General features: G+C 42.9%; 2 protein-coding genes across 5 annotated transcripts in view; one reads left to right on the top strand and one right to left on the bottom strand.

Annotated features, from left to right (window-relative positions):
- serpinf1 (serpin peptidase inhibitor, clade F (alpha-2 antiplasmin, pigment epithelium derived factor), member 1) overlaps positions 1-660 on the top strand; it is a 5425-nt gene extending 4765 nt beyond the window's left edge. The window contains exon 8 of the mRNA XM_016664496.1: positions 640-660. Coding sequence (XP_016519982.1) covers positions 640-660 — 21 coding nt within the window. The remainder of the gene's footprint in view (positions 1-639) is intronic.
- Positions 661-3109: 2449 nt separating this feature from the next.
- Positions 3110-17999, bottom strand: part of slco2b1 (solute carrier organic anion transporter family, member 2B1) — a 21901-nt gene continuing 7011 nt past the window's right edge. For 2 of the 4 annotated variants that reach the window (XM_007578741.2, XM_016664506.1), the window contains exons 6-15: positions 17324-17422; positions 11379-11509; positions 8918-9011; positions 8435-8599; positions 8053-8242; positions 7730-7874; positions 6243-6406; positions 5767-5831; positions 5476-5596; positions 4063-4282 (exon numbers count right to left, since the gene is read on the bottom strand). In XM_007578741.2, the coding sequence (XP_007578803.1) occupies positions 4063-4282; positions 5476-5596; positions 5767-5831; positions 6243-6406; positions 7730-7874; positions 8053-8242; positions 8435-8599; positions 8918-9011; positions 11379-11509; positions 17324-17422 (1394 nt within the window). Of the gene's footprint in view, positions 4283-5475; positions 5597-5766; positions 5832-6242; positions 6407-7729; positions 7875-8052; positions 8243-8434; positions 8600-8917; positions 9012-11378; positions 11510-17323; positions 17423-17999 lie in introns of all 4 variants that reach the window. The other 2 variants (XM_016664505.1, XM_016664504.1) reach the window with 2 other exon arrangements.

Below are 17999 nucleotides of genomic sequence, written 5' to 3' on the forward strand. Positions count from 1 at the left end.
ACACACACACACACACACACACACACACACACATACACACACTCTTAGCAGGTCCTAGGAGGGGTTCCAGCTGTTTGTGATGGCAGATGGTTCGAGGACATTTGATCATATTTTTCATGTTGAAACACAGATGGATCATGCTAATCTGAGAATACTCCTGAAATAATCCACATTAAGAAATGTTTTGTAAGAAACCAAATATCGTCATTTGTTTTAATAACAATAAACATGACAAACTCCAGCAGACGTTTTGTTGTGTTTCTGATGTTGGACATGATCCGGTCGGGATCTCGTTTCGGTTGGAAGTGTGTATGAAGTGATTAGCAGGAACTAAGTCAGGTTTTTTCAGTATTGGTGTGATGTTTACGGTTTTGAATTGTCAGGAACAGAACCAGAGGTGAGGGAACAATGAATGATGTCAGTGATGAGAGGCCAGAGTGACTGGACACGGGGTTTAGGGTTAAAGTTTGACCAACTTTATGCAGACGGTCAGATTTAGTAGAGGACTCCGATTTATGAACAACTGAAGAAGTTTCAGCAGGTTTACGACCCAACAGCAGATTTAAATAAATCCCAGCCTCTATCACCTCTAGTCATGACTGCAGTACTCAGAATGTGATGTGCCTGTGTCTCCACCAGAGGGAGACAAGCAGCCTGTGAACCCAGAAACCAGAACAAATCTGGTTTCTGTTATGTTTTCTTTTCATGTTGTTTTCTTCTTCTGAACCTTCGTCTCTTTTCAGCTGCTGAAATAATAAAAATGATAGAAAATCTAAGAGGCGATCTTTGTAACTGTTTGAGTTTCAATGAAACATTTTGTGTTGAAAACAAAATGTTTCCTGGAAGAAATAAACAAGCCGCCTTCAGCCGAAAGTTAAAACAGAGGAAGAAAAGCTTCCAGCCTGATGGACTAAAAGCCAGTTTACCCATAAGCTTTATTTATGTTGTTAGAAATCTTCAGATTTTATATCAACACAGAACATATGAAACTCCTGCACCATACCGTCCAGTAGGGGGCAGTATAACTCTTCAGGCTTCCTGAACATTTTGTTCTGGGTCTGGTTTTAATTTGATCAGTTCAGAATATCAACTATGTTTATGTAAAAAAAAGAGAATATTTATCCTGGTGGTTTATTTTTGGGTTAAATGTTTATTTTTGTTCCTCTGTCTTTTAAACTAAATCTGGTTGATTTGTTTGCTGACTTCCAGAACATTTTAATGCATTTCCATTACAATTGGATTTTAATATTTTTCAATCCTCTGATGGAAAAATGCCTTTGAAATGTAATTTATATTGTATTATTTTAGCAGGTAAATAGGGGCAGTTTTGAAAAATGTTACTTTTAAACAACATTTCACTAAAATACGATGCTGAGAAAGTTAAAGGGTTCAGTACGTTTTAATGAATATGTGGAGTCTGAACTGAGTCCATGGGGCTCAGATCTACCAGAACCAGAACCAGCCCGGACGGTTTTGCTGGTTTCATCCTGCCGGTTTAGCGGCTGTCTCTCAGAGAGAGAAGCTGACTTCCTGTTGGGCTGACCGCCCGGTGTTGCCGACTTCCTGTTGGAGGAAACCAGAAACATTCGGTCTCATCCCAGCTGTGGAGAACGGTGGTGGTGGAGTCATGCTGTGGGCCTCCGTCTGTCTCTGGTCACTTCCATGCAGATGATCTCCAGTTGTCTGCCTGATTTCACCCAAACGGAAATAGTCTCTTTGCTGCAGAGCGAAGTCTGGACTGAAGGAGAAACCTGGACTTCCTCAGAACCTCGGCTTAACCTTTCACCTCTGGTTCTGGTTCTGACTCATGTTGCTGAACAAATTTCCACTTTCCACTTTTACGTAAATGATTACTCATGACTGGATTACTGCATCGCTGCACACACAGTTCAGCAGAACCTTCCTATAAACAGATACAGGTTCTCTCGGTCTGGACCCGGTCATGGATTGGTACCAGCACTTCCCATTTTCTGTCCTCAACCAGAATCAGAATGTCACTCAGCCTGCTGGGAAAATATCAAAACTACCGCAACAAGTCTAAGCATTTCTGATCAATCCTAATAGTAATTAATGATAATCGTTCTACTGAAGGCAGAAAAACTGCAATAAAAGTATCTAAACCGAAAACATTTAAATATTAAATCTTAAAATAAATATTTTGCATCTTAATTGTTAATTAAATGAAAGAGTTTTGTTTTCATCTTCCACATGTTTCTGGTCTTTTCCATCAGGTTCTGTGTAAACGGATCACCTACAGTGAAAGTGTGTGAGTGACTGTTTAAATATTTGAGGAATAAATGGTACTGGTTCCAGGCCCGCGGGTCTGGACCTGCACCGTGTTCCTGTAAGAAGCTCTGTGTCTAAACCAGTCTGTCTGGCAGGAATGCAGGTAAACCCATCGTCTACCTGTCAACAGGAAACTCTTCCTTCAGAACCTCAGACTCTGATCTGGTTCTGATCCGAACTGTCAGAACCAGATCAGAACCAGTGGTGTAGGAGAATAGTTCAAGTTTCATCCCCAGGAAGAGAATCCATGAGTTTCAGGAAGTAAAATGAGTAAAAACTGAACTATGAATCAGATAAACCAGAATTAGCTGCTGATCTGCTGACATGATGAAGATTAAAATGTTTCCACAGAAGAAGATCATCTAAAGATGGAGGAGGTGGAGTTGCATGATGACAGCGCCGATGACAACCCAGCTTCCAGAAATTAAGCGCTTCCTGCCTGGATCACAGAATTTTACACAACAAACATTGAACAAAAGTCCAACCATAACTTCCTGAATTAGCTGAAGCTGAACTGAAAGAAATGGGAAGTGAGAAATCAGGAGGATCAGGATGGAGAATCCAGAAACGAATTAGAGGAACGCTGAATGAGCGAGAGCAAGGGAGAGAAAAACAATGGAGAGATGAAATCCTGAGGGAGATAATCCAACCAACCAACCAATGAAACATCCAACCAAACAGTCAACCAAACAACTAACCAAATATACAAACAAACAAACAACCAACCAACCAAACATCCAGACAATCATCCAACCTTTTTTCCATCAACATATTTTCTGTTGGTTTTAATCTCTGACAGAAAAAAACTCAAAAAACAATTTTTACTCTTAAAAAACACAGTTTATAAAACAAACAAACTTTTATTTTGTTTTACATACGTTTCATTGAATCACATTAATAAAGTCACTGTTTCTGTTCTGAAAAAGACCAGAAGTTTCAATCAAAAATCTTAAACACACTTGTAGAAAAATACATTTTATATGTGTAGTAGAGGTATATAAAATAGGATCATTGAGCGTGAAATTTGGTTCAATGTCTGAAAACACAAAGCAGCAGCAGGAAAGTCCGGACGTTTGCTCTGATCTGAAGAATTCACCGATTATTGTTCCTCTCTTAGAGTCAGGTACACGTCTTCATCAGTCGTTCACCTCATCTTCCTCTTCATTTAGAGTGCTGATCGCTTGAGCAGCACCTAGTGGATGGTAGCAGAACCGCAGCTACTTAAAAGCAGATTTCTGAAGTCAGTCTAAAGTCGATGTGGTTTCAGTTTCCCTGCAGCTGTTGTCAGGTTAGAGAGGAGATGTCTGACTTGAGGATGAACTGGAACAGCCTTTCAGACAGAGTCTGGGTTTATGTACATAATGAACCGGGTTCAGGTCAGAACTGTAGTTCACTGCTCATGGAATTTTCTGTCATGATGTTTCTGTGTTCACTTTGAAAGCTGCGCTGTAATTCACAAAGAAAAGTCCCATAAAAACCATTTAAAGATCAGTTTTCTGTCTTTGTTCTGCGTCATGCTGCAGAACCCACCGGTTTCGCAGGATGGGTAAAAAAAAAATTCTGCATAAAAAAACATTTTGTGTACAAAAACTCACAGCAAACATTAGCAGAGGGTGCAGAATAGTAGAGGCACAAACATAAAAACACTGTCTTGTTAGGGCTGACCGGCTCTTTATGCCAACACCAGAAGAAACAGTGGGCAGCTTCCTGTTCCCGTCAGGAGCACTTCCTGTTGCAGTTAGGAGCACTTCCTGCTTGTCCTCCTGCTGCCTCTCTTCAGGTCTTCATTGGGGTCTGCTCTTTCTCCGGAGCTTTCTGCTCTTTCTCCGGAGCTTTCTGTTCTTTCTCCGGAGCTGTCTGCTCTCCCACCATCTCGTAGCGTCCATTGGTTCTGAGCGGCAGCTGGAAAGCTCCGGCTCGTCTTCTCAGGGCGACCATGGTCAGCAGGAAGCAGAGCAGCGCTCCGCAGACAAACACCACCATCAGACCCAGGAACCTGCACACACAGAGCTGCAGTCACTACCTAACGCCAACTCTGACTGCTGGGAAATACTTGAAATGACTGATGGCGTGAAGCTGAAAGTGATAGAGGCAAAGAAAGTGCTACAGGTTCACCGTTCCCTGAATCACCAGAGGAATCAGACACTCTGATTTTTGAACTATTCAAAGACATGAAATCATTTTCTGAGCAGATTAAGGGTTTGTTTCATCTTGTGCTCATGACTGGACTGGGACTCTCAGCTCAGGGAAAGAGCACACATGTCCAGATTGCACCTTTGCTCAGCTGTGCTGGTTGCTGGGAGACAGAAAGAGGGGAAGGACGGCCTGCTAAGGCAGCACGATTCAGCTGAACATGATTTAAAACAAAAGAGTTACTGCTTTAACCTTCTGGGGAACTTTGGAGTGAACAATACGGAACTTCTACCTGATAAACTTGGACTGAGCCCAGGTCTCCTTGGTGGATTCAGGCTGCATCTCCACTTCAACCCAACTCCTGTCCATGTGTCTAGAAAAGTCAGATCCGGTTGCTGAGGTGTGAACGCTAACCAACCTCTGACCTCTGGTCCCACAAACCTTGGCCTGGGTTCAGTTGTAGTGAACTCTCGCTCGGTTTGAATGTGAACACTAAGTGGACCGGAGGCCACTCTAAAAGAAGGAAGTGGACTACAGCGCAGGGCATTCTGGGTAAATATGGCCAAAGCTAACATGCTAGCCTAGCGCTAGCAGGAGAAATGGCTCGTGGTCTTTAGCCAAAGACTAAAGAGAAATCCACCAACCGCTAAAATATGACGCCTCCATTTTAGTTTCCAATGGAGGCGTCAGAAGAAGGAAGAAGGACGTTTTATATGTCATTTCCTTCAGTGGTTCTTGGTGCAGCGCCCCCGCAGGCCAGGAGGGGAACAGGTTGCTCAAAGGGTTTGATTGATTTGACTCAGAGCAGAGAGAAAGAGAACCACAGCACCTGGAGGTGGAACAGATAATGAAGTTTTGGTTCCAGTAGAACCGGGTCTACTGGACCATCAGGGGGATAAGCAACCTGAGTTTGGTTATGAACAAGAAATGTTAAAGATTAGGGTGATGGTGCGGAGGCCTTCCAACCTGGTTAATGTAATGCCAATAAATTTTTTTTTAGCTGATTATTAGGAAGTGAATAATGTTCCTGGGATGACCAGTGGGTGGAGCTGGTACCTCTTTCTGAAGCCGTCCAGGTTGTAGTAGAGACAGGAAGTCCGCTGTCCGCACTTCTCACCCCACAGGATGCAGGTGGTGTCAATGATGCTGCCATAGAGAACCGGGCCGGGCAGGAATGCTGCACAGACAAAAACATTGCACAAGTTGATCTTCTGGTGGCGCCAGTGCTCACAAGGCCACAAACATCTAGCAGCAGCTGGTTCCCTTTAGAACTGAGCCAGTTTCTCTACTGGATGGCAGAACAGCAGCAGAACGTGCAAGAGATTCTGATGGGCCGCCGTCACTCACCGAGGACTCTGAACAGCATGTACTGAACTCCTACAGCAAACGACTTATCTTCAGGCGGAACCGTCCTGCAGAACAAACGCAAACATGATAAACAGATCCCAGAACAGGATCTGCTATATCAGTGAGTTCCTCTGGATGAACCAGAGAGTTTTATGTGATTTCCTTCCAGACCTGATCCTTAATCTCTCCAGTCAACCATTCAAGATAAAAAGCTTTAAAACTCAAGACTGCAGGGAATTCTGGCTGTGAGGAAGGGAAACATGGAATGGAATGGGAGGTTTGTGAAGCTCCAGATGAGCCAGAACAGGACAGAGCTGCTGGAAAACAACCAGATTCCCTTCCTGATCTTTGGTTCTGACAGGTTCAACAAACAACCGGCCAGTCAAATATTCATTCATACATTCATACATACATACATACATACATACATCCAATAAACCATCCAACCAACCGGAAGCCAGCTGTGGCTCTCCTACCTGAGTACCATCATGTAGGAGGGCGTCTGGGTGAAGGAGATGATGAAGCTGGTGATCCCCATCAGGATGATGAAGGGCAGTAAGAGGTGGGAACAGCTACTGCCGCAGGTCCCGGGCTGGGCCGAACCAGAACCGTCATAGATGCACCGACAGTTTGTGAAGTTCTATAGAAACAGACAGATGGTCGGGATAATGTTGAGGACACCGTTTCCATGGTAACATTCCTCATCCTGAGCTCTGGTATCAGACTTTAAAAACAATGTGAAAAGAATAGTTTTTTGGGAGTTCAAAACTCTGAAAACAGAATCAAAACACGTGATCCAGTTTACTCCAGAGGTTCTGTTAAACATTTGGGATGAGAATCATTTCCATCATGATCTGCCAACGACTCTGAGCAACCTTTGACACCATCTTACAGAACATCTTTCTTGTTCTTCAAGGTTTGGTCCTCGCTTGTTTATCATATGAATTTGATATAAAGAAAAAACAAAGAATATCAATCCACTCCATCCACCTTTATTCCTCTCTGCAGCTCCTCACATCACAACTTAAAATCATACAGCTTGTAGTATTAGGTTATTTTGTTTAATAAAACATATTATTATTATTGTTATTATTATTAATGCATAACAGACGATCAGAACCTGACCACCTGCTTGCATGGCCTGACCCAGGTCACCCCGCTGAGAGGGCAGTATGGCCAACAGGTGAAAACATGTGAATGATGCAAACTCCAAACCACAAAAAACGAATGCACATGAAAAATGCTGCAAACAAAGGAAATGGGAGCCTGGAGGAAAACGCTGCGATTACAGTAAAAACAGCTGCAAGTATAAAACACTGAAAAGTTCCTCCATAATGGAAGTCCTCCAGTCCAGCAGGGGGAGTCGATCAGCAGATAATATGAGACCCGACCCTCAATAAAGAAAAGGTTTGTTGTGCTTTTCGAACACGCAGTCTGAAAATCAGCATATTTACACTGGTAGTATCACAGACTCCAGACTCCCCCTAGAGGTCTGGAGGATGTCATATTTCATATTTGCAGTTGTTTTTGCCATTTGCAGGATTTTCCCTTTTGCTTGTATTTCCTGATGCTGCGGTGTTTTTTGTTTTTGTTTTTTGGACTTTGCATTGTTCAAATATTTGTGGATCATTTTGCTGTTTGCTGTGTTTGAACCTATCAACTGCTGTAGCTGTGGCTGTGCAGGATGAGTTATTGAACACTAAGCAGAGGTAGTGGAGGTATTTTCTGCTCCACAGCAGGGCTGAAATTGATGGTGCAGGTGGAGAAACCTCTGCAGATCATCAGAACATCATGGAAGCACCAACTGAGCCAGAGGAGATCAACGGGTGAGTTGGGACGGAGTACCAAAGTAATGGACTGGAGGAGACTCAGATTGGGCTGTGATTTGATGGTTCTGCTGGTCCGGGGTGAATCTGGAGTTACTGAATCCATATTCAACTCAGTGACTGAAGACTCAGCTCACCGTGGGTTTGTTGTCTGCGTCCATTACTTTGTTCAAACAGCCGGCGTGGCACGGAGACCTGTACTCCTCGCCATTGGAACCGCAGATGGGATTGAACGCGTCAGGAGGACAGCCACAGCCAGCGCTGCACTTTGGGGAACTGTTCCTGGGGACACACACAAACCAATTCAGCCCAACTGAGATCAGAACCAGAACCACACATTGGTGGAGGAGTTTAAAACAAACCCCAAAAAGAACCAGGTCCAACAGAATCTCCTGAGCATGGCTGACTAAAGACTGGCTGTGAGTTATGAATCACTGATGGAGGCGGACGGAGGCGTTACCTGTCAGGGTAAACCTCAGCGACCTTCTGGGTGGAGCAGCCGATGAAGATCATGGGCAGGGCGGAGATCAGGCAGAGCAAGATGGCCGCTGTGCACAGCTTGCTGGCGCCCCTGACTGACATGTTGAACCGTCGCATCAGAGCTCCACCTAGAACCACGCCCAGCACCGCCAGCGGCATCCCGATTCCCCCTGAAGCAGGGAGGCCCAGTTACAGCAAATCGAGTTTACTATTCTAGAACATTCAGCAACATGGCAGCTCAAAGAGCTTCACATCACAAAACACAGAAACACAAAGTCATAGAACCATGACTAGAACATCCTGAGTTCTGCTGAGTTCAAAACCATCTGGAGCCACAGCGTTGGCGTTTGCGGCGCTCTCACCGATCATCATGTTGGATAAGGGAATGGTCTGACTGAACTGCTTCTCGATGAACTTGGGCATGAAGGTGGCGAGGCCGGAAACCAGCGCTGCCATGTTGACCAGCGCCAGAACCACCAGCAGGTAGATGGGCCCGCTCAGCGTCCGCAGGGCGATGCGAGGGAAACCTGGGGAATCGGACCTGTTTTAGTTTCAGATTGGACCAGTTGGGACGTGGAAACACTTTGGGTTTCATTTTTAGATCAGTCATCTGGAAAACGTTTTCCAGATGAATGTTTTCATTGTTCATCACGCAGTAAACATGAGTGTTCTGCATGTTTACTGGGACTGAGCCAAAGGTTATGATGCAGAGCTCCTGGCTCTGAGACAGCAAACGGTCAGCAGGAAACGGTCAGCAGCAGGCGGTCAGCATCCTGACCCATCCTGACCCAGAGTGGCCTCAGCGGTGTCAAACAGTAAGTGGAATCAGGGAAAATGAGTCTTACTTTTAAGGAACTGGAGCAGGGTGAGATCCCTCACGGGGTCGGTCATCGGCGGCGGCTCGATGTCGGTTCTGGACTCCTGGTCGCCCTCTTCATTCTGCATAGAGAGGAACCAGATGAACGGTTCTGGTCTGCAAACGACCATTCACTGGTCGTTTGCAGACAATTCACTGCATTATGCAGACTCTGCAGCTGGTCCTGAACAGCTGGATCTCGGTCAGGTCGTTGCACAACACCGGGTCAGAGCCAAGTCTCTGACTTTCAATTTTAACACCAGGTGCAAATCCAGACAAACTGACTGACTCTCAGTTTGACTTCTTTTCATTACAGAAGAATGAGGCTCATGTCTAAGTCAGAACCTTTCCTGACCCGGTTTCATGTTGTCAGAACTTGATGCTGCTGATCTGACCCACATTTACACAACATGGAGCTGAATGCTGAATACTAAACTTATAAAATATAATTTTCCTTTCATTGCTCTCTTGCTTTGTCTGCCTTGACCGAGAACTAGACTGAACAGGTTTCACAAATAAATCCATGTGTGTATTCATCACTGTAAATTATATTCCCATATAGTCAATGACGCAGCCCGTCTTTGGTGGATTAATTTGAGAATTCAGACGTTGTACTTGTGGATTTTCCTGTTTTAATGTTGTGATCGATTGAACATGAGTGGGTCTCGTTTGTGCTGCCTCTGTGGCTCAGGAAGCATAAACACATTCTCATACAGATTCCAGGACGTTTTGCTTCAGAAGGAAATAGAAAGTAAAAATTGTTGCTTATTTTTCAGCTGAAGTCTTTTTGCACTGAACTCACTGAAGTATTTTATAAACTGGAACTCTGTTGCGTAATCTCCTACACAGCTGCATCATTTAGTTGAAAATGTGCAGTTTATATAATGTTTATGCTGCTGCTTGCTAAATGGGTCGGAGCCAAAACTCGCTGAACTCTCTTTACCTCAACAAGCTGTAGCAGGACTGAGCTCCACTAAGTCATATCTAATGACATTCCTGCCTCCTCTTCTGTCCTCTTCTCCGGCTTCTGTCAACAAACCTGATCCTCTGTTCGGCCATTTCACTGACCTCAGCAGATCTTCATCAGGCGCAGCGGACCACAGGCGGCCCCCTGCACATAAACTGTGTTCGAGGAAACGACTTCCTCTGGAAAAATCCTCCCAGAGCTGTGAAGAATCCCCTCTGCTCACACATCTGACTGGTGGTCTGCAGGAACTACGTCTTCCCACAAACATTTTAATCACACACATTAGGCGCTCCAGGAATCGTCATGTTGTTGAGCCACAGTGCTTGTTTTCATTGTGAGCAACTGAGTCACAGAGGAACAGGATTAGCCTTGAGCGACAGACGCCTCTGGACAGCAACAGATCACGGTGGTTAACACGCTTCTCAGTGTCGCAACTGGAGCAACAGAAGCAATCCTAGCTACAAGGGACCAGACAATGGGACCCAACGGTCCAGGCTCCAGGCATTGAACCTGAGGTCCAGAAGGAGCGGAGCAGCTTTCATCCTGAACAGAATCAACCCAACCAGAGATCTGCTGAGCTGGCCAATTCCTCAAGTGTTGATCTGTTGACTCACAGATCCTCATTCTGTGGGAGTGATGGGTATCTGGTTGCTTTGACAACCTTCCAGTCCTTGTGAACCTGCAGCAGGAGCTGTCTGTATCCTCAGCTGGTAGTTGAACTGGTTCCCAGTGCATGTTGGACTTTGCCTGGACTGGACCACATCTGGAGTGGTGTCATCATGACGACGAGGTTTTCTTAAGGTTGCTTCCTTTGAGGAGACGTCTGGCTCTGTAGGTGGATTAAAGCCATAAGCTTCATCACGGCCTGCAGAGGTTCACAGCTGTTTGGCTCCTCTAGGATCTCTGGACTCAGAAGGTGAGGAGTTATGTCATCCATCATGGGACAGTTCAGATCTAGATCAGTCTGAAGATGTTCCAGTCATGGCCCCATAGGTGGAAAACCCAGAATACTGCATCTCCTTCAGGTCTGAGCCGGAGCCGTTACCTGACTGGACCAAACTCATATGAGCAGAAGACAGTTGCTGGTTGGGTCCACCCTGGACTGGTCTGATCCCCAGTTCATCACAGGGAAACTCAGAAGTCACACAAGAGAGGCAACAATGGAGAGCCAACAGTGGAGAGGCAACCCCCCACCCTACAAACCAAAGATAAACATGGAGACACTGAACACGCTGTAACTTACAGTGGAATGAAAATGGGGGAAATCATGAAAAATGTCCTAATGTAAAAGTCCTGATTCTCATCTCTACACTCTGCAGACGAAGACAGAATCATCACTAATTTTTACATAATTCTTAACCTCCAACATTCGTGTCATGTAAAGTAACTTTTCATGTAATTCCAGGTTCTGCTGCAGTGAGTAACGGTGTCTGTTCTGGGGTGAAATGGCGGTGGAACGATTCGTCAGCTGATCCTGACTCACCTCTTTGGGCATCTCTCTGGGGAAGAATAGGTACGGCAGAGCAGTGAGGAAGAGGAAGCTGGAGGCGACGAGGAAACCCAGCCACCAGGCCCCGACCCAGCGGAGGTCTTTCTGTTCCAGCTCTATCTCACCTGGACCGCACACACAAAACACAACTTACATTTAATTTAAACATCCTCCGAATTCAAGAGAAATGATCTCAAACAACATGTTACACATTTCACCATACATCCATGTGTTATTTGCTGTTTAACTGGTAGAGTCTGTCTGGGAGGAAGATCTAAGATAAATGATGATTAATCACTGGCATTCTGTCACTTTCCCATGAGGCTTTCCATGGAAACTGGATCAGAACCTGTTCAAACCCATCCAGCAGCAATGCTCATGGTTTTACTTTCTCAGGAGTTTAGTTTCTACAGATCTACCAATGATCAGGTGCCAGACTCGGCTCCAGAGGACTTTAGCTGGGCCGTCAACGGGCTTTTACATTAAAATAAATACATGAACTAATGTTCATATAAAATAACCATGTTTAATAATACAAAATCAGCAATAACGACGTAAACAGCAACATGTAGAAAAACCCATCTCTGAAGTTTATTTCTTTAAATAAAAAGTCAATCTACTCAAGTAAGAGTAGCAATAATAAGTAAATTGTACAGTGTAGTAAAACTACTCCTAATTACCCTTTTTAACAAAAAGTTACAAAATAACAAGTTTAAGCTGATATTTTAGCTTGGATTAGCTAGTTTAGCTAACTTTATCTGCATCCAGCAGCATCACTCAACTCGATTTGCTTGGAAAAATCTGCCATGGTCTTTGCATTTTGCTCGTTTTCTGCCATGACTCGACCACACACAGCCATGAGTGGCAGACGAGTCATGCCGTGAGACACACAAACATCTCATGGCATGACTCGTCTGCCTTGAGACATTCTGCACACGTCTCAGTTTCTGCCCTAAAGATGCAAAAACGGTGCAGACATCTTAATCTCCAGTTGCATTTAAAGACGGCTCAGAACAACACGTTACAACATAACAATAGATTAAACTGTTGTAACGGGAAACTGGGAAAGATATGGGGAACAGAGGGCACAGATAAGGAAGTGTGGGAGGTCCTGATGCATCAAACTGAGATAGAAATAATAGAAAGTTGATCACTCCGAGGTAAAAAATACAACAAAATAAACAGCTTCCAGCCCAGGTCCAGCATGGCTGCCCTCCAATGTTCCTGCTCACAGCAAATGTATCTGAAGGCACATTTAGTCCCGTATTTGCTGAAGTTTGACTTTTAACATCACATTTCATGTTCGTTAATGTTACCAGCTGCAGTGCTCAGAATTTCATCCAGGTGAGACTATGAAATCTATTTTCCAGTTTAGGAACCACAGTTCTCTCTAAGAAGCAGAGATAAACTTAAAAAACTAAAAATGAAAATATGCAGATGGTGCCGTCATGCTTACTTTGCTTTTACAAACCAGACTTGAACTCGAAACGCTCGAGGCTCACAGTGGTTGCATGAGCGGGTTGAGAAACGGTTTGTCTGAATGTTTTTGTTTAGTATCAGTTGATTTTAAGGTACAATGAAAATCAGAAATGTGTGACCATAGAGAGTGAAAGAGCGGTTGTTGCACAAACACGCTAACAGACGATGACGAGAACTAAAAACCATGAGCTTTGAAAGCCAGAACGGTGAGCAGGTTTTCTTAAAAACCTGGGAGAAAAACTTTATTTCCCAGTCAAATTCAGCAAAGCATCAACTGTCCCATGAAGCTTCGTTGAATTGATCAACTGGTCCCAGTCTCCTGTGGTTACTGGGAGAGAGGCAAGACACCCCATTTAATTGAAATGTCACAGTTTCAATTAAATGTTTAATTAGCAAACTAAATATTTAGCTCCAAACTAAATGTTTCTTTGGTAAGCTAAATATTTGCCAATAAGCTCACTTCCACTTATTGGCAAGTGAATTTAGAATATTACCAAAATATTAAGCTCTGAGCTAAATTCTTCACTTCAAACTAAATATTTAATTAGCAAGAAAAACATCTATATTTTGAAACATACCAGTGTTCATTTATCTCCATAAAAGGTTTGTCATCTATTTAATCAGAGTCTAATTGATCAGCTTCAGTCTGTTCCTGCTGTGTCTGAAGCTGAAACAGACTCTTCAGGACAGATATTTACTGCAGTTTGTCTGGACTGCTACCACATTTCTGCTTAACCATCTGTTTTCCATTTTCTGTTCTCCTTTGTTGTTTTCAGGGGGACACGAAAAATGTGGATCTGTTGAATTAATTTTGCTAAGACTTTTTCTGAACCCACATAACTCAGTAAGAAAGCTCCTTCTATCATGGATCCTGCAAAGTAAACAGTTTCTGAAGAACTGTAACCCAGACCTTCAGAAAGCCTGGAGAATTAATTTCACCAACACCTGAAAACTAGGACAGCAGACACTGATGCTCCCTGGTTTTCATATTAATGCTTGGCAGAGTCAGTTATGCTTCCTGATGACGCATTTAAAAACAATGCAAAGTGAAAGTCATTGTGAGTCAGTTTATAATTTCTTTGAAACACTGAGAGGTTGGTGACGTTATTCAAACTGACATTATATAAGATCAGTCACCTGGAGAGTGAAACGTTTGGAAACCACAAATTCATCAGATTGCCGATTTAAACCTTTATCTGCTGGATTTTTATGAATGTCATTCGGCAGCTTCTTTGTTGAACTTCCTCTATATGTCAATGAGTTTAAGAAGTCATCTGCTCTTCTAGTGAATCAGGCCCAGAATGTGAAGCTTGGCATCAAAGCTCTGTAACAAATATACTTTATCTTAGCGCATGCTGCCTGCTGCCACAGCAGAACAGAAACCAGAACCAGTGGAGGCCACCGGGTCAGCCATCAGAGTTTGACCCAACCCTAACGGACAAACTGAAGCTCAACAGCCCAAAGGCTTAGCACATAATCTGGTTCAAAGACACAACAAAGAACGTGTGAGGAACAAAATAATCTCATAATCCCACATGCTCACACACAAACACACACATTCCTGTCATTGTGTGTTCACAGGAACCTTGATGAATGACGGCTTTATGAGAACATTCATCATTACATTCCTTAACTAATAGCCCCTGTGAAAACAAACCCCTCACACAGTGGACAGTTCCAGGAGAGACTCAAACCAACTTAGTGACTGTCTACGATGCAACATTTGGTGATTCCTCAGACCTTCTGGAGACTTTTTTGTGCTGTTGGAGGGTTTAATGGCGACAGCAGCAGCGATCCATCTGAAGTGAGCAGTGGGTGCTGCCATCACCCCATCACTCTCTCAACTCTGTAGTCGGTTAGTCTGTTGGGCGGGAATTTTACCGCCAGAAGTCCAGAGCTTATGGTTTTCAATTTTCAAATTTTCAATTTGAAAGCAGATTTAATCTTTCTGCTCTCAAAACTTGTAATTCTTGCGCTCAAAACTTCTGCTCTCTTTCAAATATTCTCTGTTCTCCCTCAGATTTTCTCCTCCCGTGCAAACTTTCTCTCTGCATGGATCAAATCTGCGCTCGCAAACCTTTCTGCTTGCTTGCAAGTTATTTTCTGCTCTCTGGGGATCAAGGAGTACCGTCACCTAGCAACCATTCCAGCCAATAGAATCACAGCATTCCACTGGGTGCGCTTGATAACATCTAGTGGGTCTGCCTGTGTGGCTGCAGCAGATAACTGCATCTCTTCTTCTCGCCTTGTTTAGAAAACAACTTCCGCTCCTTCGTCCATGTTGCAGATGTCAGGAAGTCATGACATGCTTACAAAACAATAATCATTTGTTTTTGTGAGCTTAATGGTTTTCCAACTGTGCAGAACTTAAAGAAATGTTTTGACCATATTGCTGGAGAAAAGAAAATGCCTGTGTTCTCTATAGTTAACAACTGCTAAACCATCTAAAACTGTTTCTCATTTTACTCTCTGTTTCAGACATTTCATGTAGCAAATAATTTTTTAGCCTATTGATATTGTAGTTAGTTCAAATGGATCCATTTTTTTACTACATTCAAATATTTAGGTTGCATCTAACAAGCAGCATGAAGCATGTTAGCTACTTCAGTTTTTTTATTTTACTTGTTTCCTTGAAATCTATTGAGATTATTAATCTCTTTTACAAAAGTCTCTTCATCTGGGCTTTAATGGAAAAAATTTATTATGGCCAAAATCCAGTCAGTATATAGCAGAGTAAACACAAAATGCAACTTAAATAAAACTTTTGTCAAAATGTCAAAACCATACTTTTGACATTTAGACAGTCCCTTTAGACTGTCTAAATGTCATTTAGACATTTAGACTGTCTAAATGATATTTAGACAGTTAATCAGCAAAAAACAAGTTGGCTTGGGGATTAATTTCACTTTAAGGATTATATAAAAAGCCAATGAAGGATTCAGAATTCAGAAAGATGAAATTAGAACTACATGAGCCTCTGCTGCTAAAATGAAAATGAAGAAATAGAAATGTTGAAAAGACGTTGTTTCAATGATTCAGTGTGTCCTCACATTCAAAGTGGAAGTAAAAGACATGCGAGTTTACTTTCAGTTAAACATTAAAAGTATGTTCACTCCCTTTCAGGTTAAAAGGTCCAGAATGATGTTGGCTCTGTTTCCTGCAGTCCTCCACTGAGTTTAAATATCATTAATAATAATAATATGCAGAGATAGGAGCCAGGTTCTTTCCTAAAATAAAAAGGTAGGAAACTAAAATAATGTAAAAATGACCCAGTTTAATATTTGATGAGTGATAATTCATTGGAGAATGTACATTTAATTGTTGACCAGATTCTTTTACAACTTAATTATGAAAACCTTTGAACTGAGTTGAATTGGTGCAAAGTCTTGATTTATGATAACTGAGCAATACCCACACACAATCAGAGTTGCAACATCTTGTCTTTCTTGTACACACACCCCGTATGAAAAAATATGCTTTTGTTCAGACAGGTCTGCCAACTGTAGATCTGTTAATCACAAACATGTCAAACTGGAGCAGCACCTGAGCGAACAACAATCTGAAGATCACAACAGCTAAATTAAAATCTATTGAAATGAGTTTTTATTTCCTGAACCCACAGTTTGCTTGTATCCCTGCTGAATCTGAGCTCACATGTTTAAATACTGATTTACTTTAGCGCAGTCTCTGAGCATTAAGGATTTAATTGCATTGCTTTTTTTTTCTTGCTAGCTGCTGAATGAATATTTACTGAATAATGAAGTGTTTTTATCTTTCAGCTGTAAAGCGGCTTGAAGAAGCAAGGAAATGCCTCCTGTTGAGATAAAAGTAGCATCCTGCTGAGTGACCTCTGACCTTTACTATCTGCACCAGCAGCAAAGTGTGAAGCTTTCATTGGTTCTGAAATCAAGCCGTAGATATTTGTAACTGAATGCCGGTCCCTGCCAGCAGCTTGGTCTGTGAAATCCTGAAGGGTTTATTTTCTCTGGCTCCTGCTGTTTCTTATGTTTTTTTTGCGGTGAACACCCCAAGGCTTCAGCGCTGCTGCTGCACGTCTGGCTCAAACGCTGAACTAAAAGTGGAGCATCCTTGTTGGAAGTCACTGTTTTCTTCAGGAACTGCTGGATTCCAGGAAACGGGTTGGAGCTTTTAAACGCTCCTGGGTTCATATTGATGTTTGTTGTTCTCATATTTCCTGCCAACTCCCCAGTGATAAATATAACTTCTGTAGAAAAAGGAAACAATGAGTTCCCTAAAGGGCGTACATTTGATTTTAATCATCTATGTTTTGCTCCTGGTAGTTTTAGCAGTCAGTTGGTGAGTGACCCGCATCCATTCCTCTGTTTCACTTTGAGCGTCTGTGTCAAACAGGAAGTCCTCCCTTTTGTTTGCTAATGTTAAACAAGTGAACTGTCTGTGTTTTGGTCCAGCTGGGACCCGTCAGCAGAGTGAATCCTCACCTCTGGGCAGTTTGTCAAAGTCCACATAGAAGCGCATAAGGAAGGATCCGGTGACGAAGCCGAGCGCCGGGCCAATGGAGGTCATGGCAAGGAGGATACCTGCAACACATCAAAGCAAAACGTCAGAGAAAAACAGAAACAATTAAACCTCTGTTTAGTGCTTTGAGTCAATCAGCACCAGAAACATATCAGTTCAGACTCAGAACTTTGTTTATAACCAATACCCAATAACATTTGAAGAAATGTTACAGACCTGGCATGTTGCTGCTCATGGATCCCAGATGGAAACCAGCAAATTTTCTGTTTGTTGGTGTATTTGTGTATTTTCATGCATTCTGATTCCTGAGTTTTTAATTTGGGTGTGAACATTCGTCAGAATCAGAACATCAAGTTGCTATGAAGGAGTTTCAGCTGAGCAGAGAAGAACTGGTGAGATTTAAATCTGGGATTCAGATTCAGGTCCAGGAAACCAGTTAAAGTAGGTCAGTCAGATTAGCAGAGGGGCTGCAGTTCCACAATTATGTTTATTTTAATCAGTGTTGCTATTTGACTAGACTGACAGATTAATAAATATTTTGTTTGTCTGTATAATGTTGAACTACCCTCATGATGATTAGGCAACATTTCACTAGAAACCTGGTTGAGCTCAACGGCACAGAGAGAGACTACTTTGTCC

This window comes from Poecilia formosa, unplaced genomic scaffold, assembly GCF_000485575.1.
Source record: "Poecilia formosa unplaced genomic scaffold, Poecilia_formosa-5.1.2 Scaffold490, whole genome shotgun sequence".
In the NCBI taxonomy this organism is placed as follows: domain Eukaryota; kingdom Metazoa; phylum Chordata; class Actinopteri; order Cyprinodontiformes; family Poeciliidae; genus Poecilia; species Poecilia formosa.